Source organism: Aethalodelphis obliquidens, unplaced genomic scaffold (genome assembly GCF_003676395.1).
Source record: "Aethalodelphis obliquidens isolate GAN/ISIS:26980383/991018 unplaced genomic scaffold, ASM367639v1 scaffold10, whole genome shotgun sequence".
Taxonomy (NCBI): domain Eukaryota; kingdom Metazoa; phylum Chordata; class Mammalia; order Artiodactyla; family Delphinidae; genus Aethalodelphis; species Aethalodelphis obliquidens.
Window position 1 is genome coordinate 763,237 of NW_020837954.1, and position 13,274 is coordinate 776,510.

General features: G+C 44.2%; 1 protein-coding gene across 3 annotated transcripts in view; it reads right to left on the reverse strand.

Moving 5' to 3' along the window:
• Positions 1-11,842, reverse strand: part of SLC7A8 (solute carrier family 7 member 8) — a 58,223-nt gene extending 46,381 nt beyond the window's left edge. The window contains exons 1-2 of one of the 3 annotated variants that reach the window (XM_027110817.1): positions 11,387-11,842; positions 10,940-11,129 (exon numbers count right to left, since the gene is read on the reverse strand). In XM_027110817.1, coding sequence (XP_026966618.1) covers positions 10,940-11,087 — 148 coding nt within the window. In that variant the 5' untranslated portion in view covers positions 11,088-11,129; positions 11,387-11,842. Of the gene's footprint in view, positions 1-10,939 lie in introns of all 3 variants that reach the window. The other 2 variants (XM_027110818.1, XM_027110816.1) reach the window with 2 other exon arrangements.
• Positions 11,843-13,274: the final 1,432 nt, after the last annotated feature.

A 13,274-nucleotide genomic window follows, 5' to 3' on the forward strand; every position in this document is an offset into this window, starting at 1 on the left:
TGTCCATTACCTTACGTGATTCTCACAGCTACTTTCTTGGGTGCACAGGTCAGGCACTATCATCCCTATTTACCTTTGCAAAGACTGAGCTTCAGAGAGGCGAAGAGCCTTGATCAAAGTCACATACTGCATAGGTAGCAAGGCCTGGACGAGAGGCATGACCTTGGACTCCTGGTCCAAGGGTTCCTCCTACTCCAAGCTGCCTCTCCTCTAGAAATTACACAACACACACCTTAACTGCAGGGCTTTTAAACTTTACACTGTCCAAATGAGGGTTATCTGGAGTGGCTTTGAAAGAGGAAAACTGGGGGCTTCCCTGGTGGTGCAGTGGTTAAGAATCCACCTGCCAATGCAGAGGACACAGGTTTGAGCCCTGGTCTGGGAAGCTCCCACGTGCTGCGGAGGCCGCGCACCCCAACTACTGAAGCCCGCTAACGTAGAGCCCATGCTCTGCAACAAGAGAAGCCACCGCAATGGGAAGCACACGCACCGCAAAGAAGAGTAGACCCCGCTCACCACAACTAGAGAAAGCCCACGTGCAGCAACGAAGACCCAACAGAGCCAGAAATAAATAAATTAATTAAATAAATTTATAAAAAAGAAAAAAAGAAAAAGGAGAACTGGGAAAGGGCTTTTCTACCTTGGCTATGAAACTTTCTTGATGAGAGGTTGGAAGAAAGTTGATTATGGCAGGGATTTTTTTTTCTCCATTGTTTTCCTCTTAGGCTCATCATCTACAAAGCCATTCAAGAATGAGATGCCCAACTGTCTGGTAGAGCCAAGGTACTGGAGGTCAGGGTTTCAATCCTCTCTTTCATCCACTCCAATTGGGAAAATAACCATCTCATCACATAGATCTTCTTTAGTGAAAAATCAGTCCTAGAATGCCTGGACGATGAGGTCCAGCTTGGCTTGTTCTGGCAAAGAAAAGCCAAGTGAACCACTCCATTAAAAAGGGGCCAAGGGGCTTCCCTGGTGGCACAGTGGTTGAGAATCTGCCTGCTAATGCAGGGGACACGGGTTCGAGCCCTGGTCTGGGAAGATTCCCACATGCCGCGGAGCAACTAGGCCCGTGAGCCAAAACTACTGGGCCTGCGCGTCTGGAGTCTGTGCACCGCAACAAGAGAGGCCGCAATAGTGAGAGGCCCGCGCACCGCGATGAAGAGTGGCCCCCGCTTGCCACAACTAGAGAAAGCCCTCGCACAGAAACGAAGACCCAACACAGCAAAAATAAATAAATTAATTGATAAACTCCTACCCCCAACAAAAAAAAAAAAAAAGAAAAAAAAGGGGGCCAAGTTGTATCAGTGGGCAAGTTGTCACTAGAAAAACTGCTGGAATTGAGAAAATCCACATTTGCCATGAATAACTGCTGACTTCACCTGTGGGCAAATACCCATGTGATTCATATTAAGGCCTTACTCACTTCCAGGCCTGTCCATGCTAGAATGCTGTAGCCATCAAAGAATTTCCTAGGGCATGGAATTACAGACTTCTAATGCCCAAGAGACTCTCAAATCCAAAAGGCTTTGGCCTTTCCTACAGACTCATGCTCCTCTTGGAATCTAGCCAGAGCTTCTCCTGGCCCTTGGAGGTTCTGTCCTTTTCTATGATGTCCAGAGAAAGCCAAGGTGAACCTTCTTTGTGCTTCTCCCACAAAGTGGCTGGGAGGGTCTCAGGATTTTCAGGACTAGGGGAACAGCATGGAAGTAGGGTCAGCATATCGAGGCCAGGCTTTGATCCTCATGGCAGGCCTGGAATCTCACCATGCCTCTCACCCTGTGTCCATTTCCCATCAGGACTGTACAAACAGCTACCTCAGGGTGACGGCTGGTCAAGACTCCGACACACACCCTGTGGTGTTGCCATCTCCTGCCCAACAGAGATGTGGAAGGCGCTCTAGGACTCTGCTGGTTCGGATTCCATGCTGAAGAGTGAAATGGGTGCTAGACTTAGAGTCGGAGGAGCCATTGAGTTCTTGCTTTGCCACTCATAAGCCGTGTGACCTGAATTTTTCTGAGAGTCCCTACTTCATCTGTTAAATGGGAATACTTGCTCCCGCCTTGCCTACCTCACAGAGTTGTTGTGGGGATGAAATGCGATCACACATGCGTGGAAACATTTTATAATCTGTTTAATGCCAGCAAATATAAGAAGCTACTAGGATTTAGAGCCGTAGGAATAGAAATAATCCCTAGAAGACACCAATAATGGTCTTGCTTTGGAAGTTTGGTTCTGAAATAGCACTGCAGAGCCAGGACCATGAAGCATTGTCTGGGTACAATTTTTAGATGCCACAGGTAGGTGGCCAACAGGTAATTACATCTCAAGAAGTATTTATTGAGCACCCACTCTGTACATGCTTGCTTCGAAAGGTAATTGGGAAGCACTTATTCACACATGGACTTTTAACATAGATGGAGCCAACCACCATCCACTAGCCATTTAACATAGATGGAGCCAACCACCATCCACTAGCCATTAAAAGACAGGCATCCTGGCCTGAGGGGCTAAGAGTGCTGAGCCTTCAAAAATGACCATTAAGGATTCACATCGGGCTTCCAGCATCTCCCTGTCTGGTTGGGAAACCAGGCACCAGCAGTGAGAGGCTTTGTCTACATCAGTGGTTCTCATCCAGTGGCAATTCTGCACCATCTCCCCACCCTCAGGGGACAACTGGTAGTGTCTGGAGACATTTTTGGCTGTCACAACTGGGGAGGCGGTGCTACTGGCATCTAGTGGGTAGAGGCCAGGGATGCTGCATGGGACAGCCCCCCAAAACAACAAAGTATCTGGCCCAAAAGGTAATAGTGCCAAGGTTGAGATAAGCCTGTCATCATCTGATTAACTCCTAAAGTCCTTTTCAAATCTGAACTTAAATGAGATTTGGGTGCTTGGTGTTTTGTTTGCTTTTTGCTAAGTGCAAAAATTTATTGTTCATGGGAATAACTCATTTTTAAGCTAAAAAATTTTGTTTTCAACACACAACATTAAATTTACCACCTTAACCATTTTTAAGTGTACGGTATTGTTAAGCATATTCAGGGACTTCCCTGGCTGTCCATTGTTTAAGAGTCCACGCTTCCACTGTAGAGGGTGCACGTTCGATCCCTGGTCAGGGAATTAAGATCCCGAATGCAGCCAAAAAAATAAAGCATATTCACATTGCTGGCAGACAGGTCTCTAATGTATAATCTGGCTTAGACTGACTGCTATTTTTCAGCAAATACTTTCTAAGCACTTACCCTGTGCCAGGCTGAATACATGGGGATGTGAAAATGAGAAAGACTCAGTCCCTGCCCTCAGGGAATCGTGCAGAGAAGTGAACATGATGCATGTGGACACAGAATTGACACCACCAGGGACAGCAGAAGTTGCATGAGCGCAATTGTGACTCATGACAAGATGTTAGGGATGGAAAAGGTCACCGATGGAGGCTATTCAAAAAAAGCTTCCTGGAACAGGGGAAGCACAAGAAGCTGATTGAGTAAGTAGACTCAAGTCAACAGAGAGAAAAGGAAAAGCATTGGCTGCTTGATAAACGGGTCAGACTTGGGCTGAATTGGCCAGTTCTTCCCATCACCCAATCAACCTAATCTAATCTACGTTTCTAAACCAGAATTAATGAGTGTGGAGGTGGGGTGAGAGTGGGGATTGGGGGAAGAGGGGGTGGTGGACGATGAGCTTAAAGGAGAGAACGAAACTAATATTTACTGAACATATACCATAGGATACCAGCCTTATTTTATTTTATTTATTTATTTTGCGGTACGTGGGCCTCTCACTGTTGTGGCCTCTCCCACTGCGGAGCACAGGCTCTGGACATGCAGGCTCAGCGGCCATGGCTCACGGGCCCAGCTGCGCCACGGCATGTGGGATCTTCCCGGACCAGGGCACGAACCCGTGTCCCCTGCATCGGCAGGCGGACTCTCAACCACTGCGCCAGCAGGGAAGCCCTACCAGCCTTATTTTAATACTCCACAAGAAATTTCTATTTTACTGATAATTAACTGGTTCCAGGTTACCAAGCTTGTAAAGAGGGAAGTAGTTTAAAAATCCAGGACTATCTCCAAAGCTCTTCCTGTTCTGTGATATCATCAGTGGTTCCTCCCTTTCCACAACATGCTAATACAAATCATGGAAAAATTCATTCTATGCTTCCTACTTCCAGCATCAGGGCCCACTTAACAAATGCCTCCTTATCCCTAAGGCAACCTGACCTGGCTGTATCAGCGGCTGAGTCAACACCCTATGCAGAATTGTACTCTAAAGAGGCAGCTAAAGAATGTACGCATCTCACAGATGTACAAGCAGCCACCTTGAAAATCTATATATACTGAGAAAAGTACACTAACAATTCTGCAGCAACGGAACACCCTCTGGGTAATCGGCCTTCACAATATGCTGCTCAGTGTGAGGTGGCCCAGAACATCTTAAGGCATAATGTGAAATCCTCTCCCCAGGAGTGACATCACTGGCAATGCTGAAGATATTTACAGCAGGGAGCAAACCAATGGGAAGACTCATGACCGTGTGGAAGGATGAGGGATGAGACGCAATCGATAAAGCTTTTCAGCTCAGACTTCATTCATTCTATAAATGAAACAGCTTAAAATAGACTTGAGAGATAATTTGGCTTCTTAGAAGTAAAATTTACTGGTGCTTAGCACAGGGCCTAGCACATAACGCTGAATGAGTGTTTGCGAAATGTTAAAATATGGGCCGACCGGATCCTATGACCAGCAGTCCCTACCCCTGAGCCAGGGAGCTGTCTGCACTTTGCCATTCCAGATGTCCAGGGAGAAGAGCTGGTCGGGGGGTGAGGGTGGGGAGGGCTCTTTTGCAGGCAAGTTCTGCGAGGGGAACAAGGCATGATCCTTCTTGCTCTGTACGCTCAGCTGGGAGTTAAAAATTAGAAGGGATGGACTCCTAACTTTCTGTTGTTTGGGGTGGTTCAGAATATATTCTTGGGATTATTTGCTCATGCCTGCTTTTTTGATAACCCCCCCCCCCCCAAATAACAACCAAACAACAAGAGCAACAACAGACATTCCTGAAGCGTTTCTTTGCAGGCAGCTGTGCTGCTGGATTAACCCTCAGAGGAAAGCAGAAAACCTTGCTGGGCAACTTGAAAGCCTCACCCAGTATGCCCCATACCTCCATGCCACTTCAGTAAGCCGATTTCATTCAGAAAAAGTGATATATATGGTGCTGGTCTCTCTGAGAAGGTCATCTGATCTGGGTACAGGGTGTTTTTGTTGTTGCTGTTTTTCTAAACAGAATGGGCTGTCTGTTTCTGTTTCTTGGAACATATTTTTTTACCTGCTGGGTTTCTATTTTCTTTCCCTAACCTAAGTGTCTCGTGCTACTCACTTATTCTGCATAACTCTGCTCTTTGAGAGAACATATTGCAGCCCTGACAGTAGCAGGCTCAACCAGCTTGCTCCTTGAGCTCCTCGGTTCCTGGCACAAAGCAACAAGATCCCTGGTTCCAGCCGCCCTGAGCTCCATGCTGTGGAGCATTTTGATTAAGCCCAGTGGCTTCAGAGTTCAATGACCTGGATGGGAATCCTGGCTCTGCCACTGTTCAGTTACTTATTCATTCAATGCCGTCCTTTCTACCACAGTACTTATTTCATGGGATTAGATGAGAATATCCATAAAACACTGATCAGGTACTACGAATTGGGTGCATAGTAGTGCTCAGGAAATGGTAGCTACTTATATTATTATTATTACACCGCTGGGTATAGCGTTTCTCTATTCGCTAACGTGTTTGTTTTGACAAGTGTCCAAGTTGGCTTCTGTCTCAGAGTTTTCTTTGAGAACAACGACAGTTTTAAACATGCTTTCATCATGAATGAACCAAATGCTAATCCTTCCATGTTTAAAAAAAAAAATTGAAGTACAAACTCGAGAAGCAATTTTCACACTCCAGCCTCTGGTTAACATCCAATTGACATTTTGGGGATTAGAAAGCTAATACAGCAAATTAGAGACTAAAATGTAAAATTTTCTAAAGTGGTGTAAAAACACACGGGTCTGAAAATCTTTTGGACTTGAAATATTTCCAAATCAGTCCAGTGCCATTTGAGTATGGTTATACCTATAGCCACACTTCTCTGTTGACAAATAGCCTTTAAAAGAAGTTTCCCCCTTAAAAAAAAAAAAAAAAACTATAACTGATTCACTTTGTTATAAAGCAGAAACTAACACACCATTGTAAAGCAATTATACTCCAATAAAGATGTAAAAAAAAAAAAAAGAAGTTTCCCCCCAACTTTTCCAGCATCAGACATCCACGGTCTTTCCAGACTCCAGTGTCAGGGTTATGGTCCTGCATGTCCCACTGCCCCACCACACAATACATACACACCAGCCTCCCTCCTGCCTCTCTTGGTTACCAATTAGAAACGGGGAATGGCTAAGAGCTTTGGTTGTGGAGTCAGACCATCTCAGTAGTCAGTTGTGTGATCCCAGACAAATTACTTCCCAGCTCTGTGACTCAATTTCCCCATGTTTAAAATAGAGTTATAGAGACTTCCCTGGTGGCACTGTGGTTAAGAATCCACCTGCCAATGCAGGGGACACGGGTTCAAGCCCTGGTCCGGGAGGATCCCACGTGCTGCGGAGCAACTAAGCCCGTGCGCCACAACTACTGAACCTGCACTCTAGAGCCCGTGTGCCAGAACTAGTGAAGCCCGCGCGCCTAGAGCCCATGCTCCGCAACAAGAGAAGCCACCGCAATGAGAAGCCCACGCACCGCAACGAAGAGTAGCCCCCTCTTGCTGCAACTACAGAAAGCCCGCGTGCAGCAACGAAGACTCAATGCAGCCAAAAATAAATAAATAAATAAAATAAAATAGAGTTATAATACCTATTTCCATAGGACTGTAGTCAGGATTAAATAAGGTAATATATGTAAAGAGTTTATAGCACAGGAACTGGTATTTAGTAAGAGCTCAATAAATACTATTTTTAAACATCTTGTTAGCTGAAAGAGAGCGGTCTAATAGCTAGACCTGCATCCAGTATTGCTCTGCAGCAAATATACCAAGGTACCCCATAAACATACATTGTACTAAAAACAAAATGGTCTAACAAATCATGAATCTTTTCTGTAGGCTCTGTAGCTGAACCAGTGCCTTCAGACCTAGATTCTGGGTGCATACCTAAATACATAACTGATATAAAGTGACCTAAACAGCCAGGAACTCTGTGGGCACCTCTACCATGGCTGCAAAGAATGCTGGTCCAGAGAGGAAAGGTGTGCATGTGGGAGAGTTAATGGGAGCGTGGTCTGTGCTGATCACATCCTGCAGTAGCTGAGCCAGTGCACCTCAGGCTCCCCCACAAGTGTTCTTGCAGATGTACCAGAACGGTACCTTCTTCCACTCCCAGCCGATTGCTCAGTTCTCATTTATACTGGGACACTTCCTCACCTGGAATGCAACACTAACTGCTCCATCTATAAAAACAAATAAGGACCTCTGCCCAGGATCTAAATGAAAACACCTCTTTTAGGACATGAAAATTAAAAGAGTAGAGAACAATGCTTACAAGCTTGATCCAGGATTCAGACAAGCTCTAGGTTTGAGTCTTCAATACTTTTCAGCTGTGTGACCTTCAACACGTTGCTTGTCCCTCTGAACCTCTATTTTCTTATCTGGATGAAGGGCGAGGAAGTGCTTACCACACGGGATTATTGTGAGGGATAAATAAGACAATGTATGTTTGGTAACTGGACAGTGTCTGGCATATAATAAGTGTTTAATAATGACAGCTATTAACAGTAGCTTTGATAGCATCAATTAATGAATTTTGCTGCTCCTTCATACTCTCCTTAGATTTGGGGGAGACTCCACATTCATGGAGAAATCTAAGTTCACCTGTTGCCAACAGGTTTCCTTGGCCAAGTATGTGGAGAGCAATAGCCTGGTTAGATTAGGGCAGAGGTGATGTTAAAAAATTAAAAACAGGTCAACCTCATTTCTAAATTGATGAAATTATTCCTGGCTTAAAGATTTTCAAGCCAGGTTCCCAAGAGCCCTTCAGATAAATACTTTTTATTACTACGCTCTTCAGAGTTTTGTCCAAGGCTCAATTAAATTCAACAATCATTTGAGTAACTGTTTCATGTCAGGGACACTGCTGAGCACTAAAGATTCAGAGACGTATACGACACATTTTTTTGCTCAAGGAAATCACAGTTTAGTCATTTTCCGTCTACCTACCAAATCTCCCAGAATTATCTTCTCTACTCCATCTTTCTCCATGTCCTTCAAGATGCTTCTTAATCTAGTTCTGGGTGAGAACTTCTCTCTCTTTGTGCTTCTCACCATTCACCTAACTTTGTCCTCCTTACACAGCTCAACCGTATCATAAATTTTCAATGTTCTCTGTCTAATGTATATAAATCTCATCTCCCCAGTCAGATTATAAATAATTCTAGGGCATGAGTCTTCTATTAGTTCATTTTATATTCTTGTAACACCTGCCATTTTGTTATTCCTACTTTAAATCATCAATGACGATTGTGAGTGAAATTTTATGAGGTTTTATGAAACATAGTTTAACTTATCCCTCTAAGTCAATTGGATATGAGATAGATTTGGGGCAGTTGCTACTTTCCCATACCTCATGACCTTAGGAAATTTCCTTTCTCTTTTTGCCTTCAAATTCTCTTCCTTCCACAGTGTTGACAGTGCACACCAGATCACTGAATTCCATGTGAAAAATGCCATTTCTATTTTTGCATTTGGTCTTGAAAAAACGTGAATCACTGTCATCCACTCGGAAACCCCTCTAGAGGACAGGGCAGCTACTCAGCACATTTGTAAATCAACAGCCACACAGGAGGGGAAATGGAAAGGATTTCATCTCCACATCACCCTAAAGGGGAAATGTGTATCTCAGCTTAAATGGAGATACAATCGTGACTATTAACGGTACAAGGACTCTTGCACTTTGGAAAAATATCCTGATTTCTCTGAAATCACATATTTGGGATCTCTTTTCACCATAGACTACTAGAGTTATTATTCTGGTTGCTATAATACCAATGGGAGCATTGGGACTATTCTTACTGTGAAGTGCTATCCATGAGGCTGTGGACAAATCAGTAGTAGCATTCACCCAACTAAAACTATATCTCTTATACCTGGACACTCCCATTTCTTCATAGTCTTAGACAAACGATAAAGGAAGAGACAAAAACAAGCTCAGTATATAGGAGAATATTCTCTACCTTTGAATACCTGCACATATGTAGGGGTGGGTGAACAAGGCTGAGGCAGGAAGGAGGTCTGACTGTGCTTGTGTGTATGTGGGTGTGCACTCTGTGGATAAAACAGAACCTTCCCAAAGGGGGGAAAATTCTTAATCCTCTCAGTCAAACGGGTGAAAGAGGTAACAGGCTCTGGGCTATTTACAGACCTTAAATTGGCATGTGCTATACATATTGAGTACTTTGCTGATCTCATTTTTTAGAGCAATTGAAATAAGGGAGAGACAGAAAAGGTCATGAGAGATTCAAATCATGACTATAATTGTTTAAAATAACATTACCTTTCTTAAAACTGTAGATGCCTGGAAAACCTCCCAGAGTCAGAGAATTAGATAAAGTGGGATTCCACTTTGAAAGCAGAGTGGAGATAATGTGATGTATGAAGGCTGGGTGTAGAGGTGAAGAGGACTATCTGAATATTGTACTGATTTGATTTGATTTAAAGGGTGTTCTCCAGTGCCACCATTGCTCAGGTGCCAAAATGCCTCTGTGCTACCATGAGGACCATTGGGTTATCCAAGTGCTGTGGGCACCAGGACACTACATGCCTTCAAAAGGAAGTCTGCACAGAAACCTATCTGTCCTGACTGTCCCATGCCCCTTTCTCTGGGAAAAAGGTAAAGCCCTCTACCAAAGACAGCAGAAGAAACTCTCACCCTCTGGAGTGAGGACAGTAATGACCCATTGCCCATCGATCTCTAGGGCCTCTCTGGAAAGAGGAATATGTGTTGTCTCGAGATGGAGCCATGTTTGGGACCCCCTGCCCGGTAGAGTACAGTTAGGGGGTTGGAGTGGCCTGCACTGGCACTCTTGGGGACACTCAGGCTCCCCCAGTTTCAAAGCCTCCCAGCCGGACTCCCCATTCTAGTTATTCCCATTTCCCTTTGAGAACCTCACAGGGTCTTCCGTGGATGTTAAGAGACGTGGATGTTACATGGACTCCATTAAGCAACGAGAGAAACTGCCAACTACACATTTACATTTACAGAAAAGCAAAATCTGTCTCTTCTTTTCTTCCATAATTTATTTCCTCATCTGTGAAATGGGAATAACAGCCCTATCACATGTGCTTTGCCAAGAGAAAGTGCTGTATAAGGTGTAAAAGCTATAGAAAGGCAAAGCATTCTTATACTGCTGTTTGTAGCTATTTTTATTATGACACACCCCCTAGGCCCATAGTCTCATATAATGTAAACAATGAAACAGTGACTAAGTATGTCTCAAAAGCCAGTCCACAGCCTGCTAAGGAGATGGCTGCAGGAAAGCCTGTTAAAAATCTAGGTTCCCCAGCCCTACCTTAAGTCAGCTGAATCAGAACCCTCAAGTGTGGAGCCCGGAGACCTATATTTTCAACAAGCTCCCAGGCAACAATGACCATCAGCCAGATGTGTGCCCCTATTTGCTCCATTCCGTGAACGCTGGACAGAACTTCTCAGCCGGGTTTGGAGGAAGAGATGTATGACATACAGCACTTCCTATACCTCAAACTTGACCAGTGGGAATAGGTTACAGCACAGGTGAATGAACTCTTTTCTAAGGGAGCAGGAAGTAGAAATAGTGCTTTACGGGGGTTGGGGGAATGAGGGGTTAAGGTTCTACGAGAGGACCTCCAGACGGGGAGGAGTGGTCGGTGGGGAAAGGAATTGGACTCACCTACAATGATACCACAAGCACTGACCAATCCAATCTCTTTCTTCAGGGCCACTCCGCCCCCTGCAGAACTCTCGGGGCTGGCCTCCGACTCGCTCCCACCTGGGTGGTTCTTTCCAGTGTTGTTTCGGTGCCTGGCTCCTTTTTCCATGTTTCTCAGTAGGATTTCAACCTCCGAAAGGTATCTCTCTTTCTAATGCATATGGATGTAAATATATTTAGAGAGAAAGCCTTTCAAATGGAGACGTCCTTTTCCGTGATATGATAAGGACCACTCCTACCCTCTTTAAAAAAAAAAAAAAAAAGACCCAGGCAGATAAAAGAGAAAAATGAAAATATTCCTACTCTGCCGTGACACTTTCTTGTCACTCGTGCTTACAAACAAGGAAAGTGTTGTTGGGGGCGGCAAGGGGGAGGCATAGATATTTAAATATAAAAATAGAACTGTACCAGCTACTCCGGCTGGAATTCTCCTGAAAAAGGATGTAGCTCTTCAGAAACCAGGACCTTTCAGCAATGTGTACCAGGCAGTGGCTTATTTCAGATGCTTCAAAGAGGTAGTCCGGATTTCCCTCAGCTCTTCCCCTAAAAAAACAGATTGTCTTTACCTCCCCTTACCCTTTTCTTTTATGATGAGGATAAAAGTAGTTTTCATTAACTGACAGGAAAAAAGGCAATCCTCCGGTACTCTCTTCTCTCCCAGAAACAACGTGGACCCGACCGGTTTGCTCCTGGCGTGGGTTGCTTTCCCCTCCCCGTCTCCTGCCTTCCGCTTTCTCCAGATGTCCTCTTCGGTCTCGCTTGTTTTCTTGTCCCTGTTTTCCTTCTTCCGAGCCCCGTCCTCACGGCACAGACTGCCCCATCTCCCGTGGTTACAGGAGAGTGGCTCTGGCACAAACGAACGTGTTCCCCTTTTAGCGAGGGGTTTTATGTGCTGAGCTAGCTCCGCCCCCCACCTCCTCCGTTCCTATCCATCCTCAGTCTCCTCCTTTCTCTTCAATGTAAATAGCAGCACACAGCCGCCAAAGATCACCGAGAAGATGGATTAACAGATTTCCTTTTGTAATCGATAGGCTCTCTTTTCTCCATCTTTCTCTTTGTAGGTAGTGGAAGTATTAAAAATCCTCCCATGTCGACCGTTCCGGGAGAGTTTCATGAGCTGGTATAGCATTACAGGTCTTTCAGCAGATGTGGGCTTTATAAATAAGGCACCGGTTTAGTAGCACACTTTAGTAGCACACTTTAGTACCATCAGAAATACACTGGCGAATGTATTAAAATATTTATGTCTGGAAGATTTGAGGATACAGGAGAGAAGGCTGTAGGGACATTATCTTCAAGTATCTGAAAATAGGAGGAAATTCAGGGTGGGAGAGGGGAATGGAAAGAATTAAGAATAATGGAAAAGAGGTTCATTTAGTATAATTGTGAGCAGCTGTGAAGAGTAGTGTGGAAACAAAATTACCCGGAAGAGGTGGCAGCCTCAGCGTTCGCAGCTCTTATTTAGTGTTATCTGAAACGGGGCGGGGGACGGGGGGAGGAAAGACCCCCACTCTGGTCCCAGGAAAGAATGACACAAAATCTGGTGGAATGGGGCCTTTTACAGCTTCTAATATTTTTGCATCTATAAATTATTAGAAAGGCAGACTGGAGTGGGGGTGGGGAGTTATAAGCACCTCTCTGATCATGAAGCAGATTGTTTATGTTAAGAGATGACTTATTTCCATACTGATACTGTATCTTGGCTTCTGTGAAGAATTTTACCCAGAAACTACTGCCTTATGTGAGAGCAATGACATCTATTTATAATTGCAATGTACTCTGAAAAAAACAGCAAGAAGCAATATAGCAGACAACACTGTAAGTCTAAAATGAAATTATTTTGAATCTGTATTACATACATTATGCAAAAGCACTTGATTTTAAAGTGGGTCTAAAAAATAAAGTTCCCCAAGCTGACCACTAAGTACAGAAATTGGCCTCACTTTTTACAGAATGTTCCAAAAGATTTTGGATTTTAAGGGAAGTAAATAATTCCTTAAAATGGGGATTGTTGAGCTATTGTAGGAAGAGCTTTTCCACATGGGGTAAAGTCCAATCAGCAATCTTTTCTACTTCGCCCCCTTGAACACTCAGCAAGTATTAAGAGGTTTCAAAGTTTAGGAGTTCAACAGCTTCTCCTTCTGCAGTTCAAGATATAGCAAATTGAAAGCCTCAGCAAAAAAAAAAAAAAAAAAAAAAAAAAAAGTGGGGGTGGTGATGTAAAAAGGATTTTTAACAAAAAGAACAGACAAAGCAGGGAATATATAGCACAGAACTCCATGGGAGGGGATGAGTC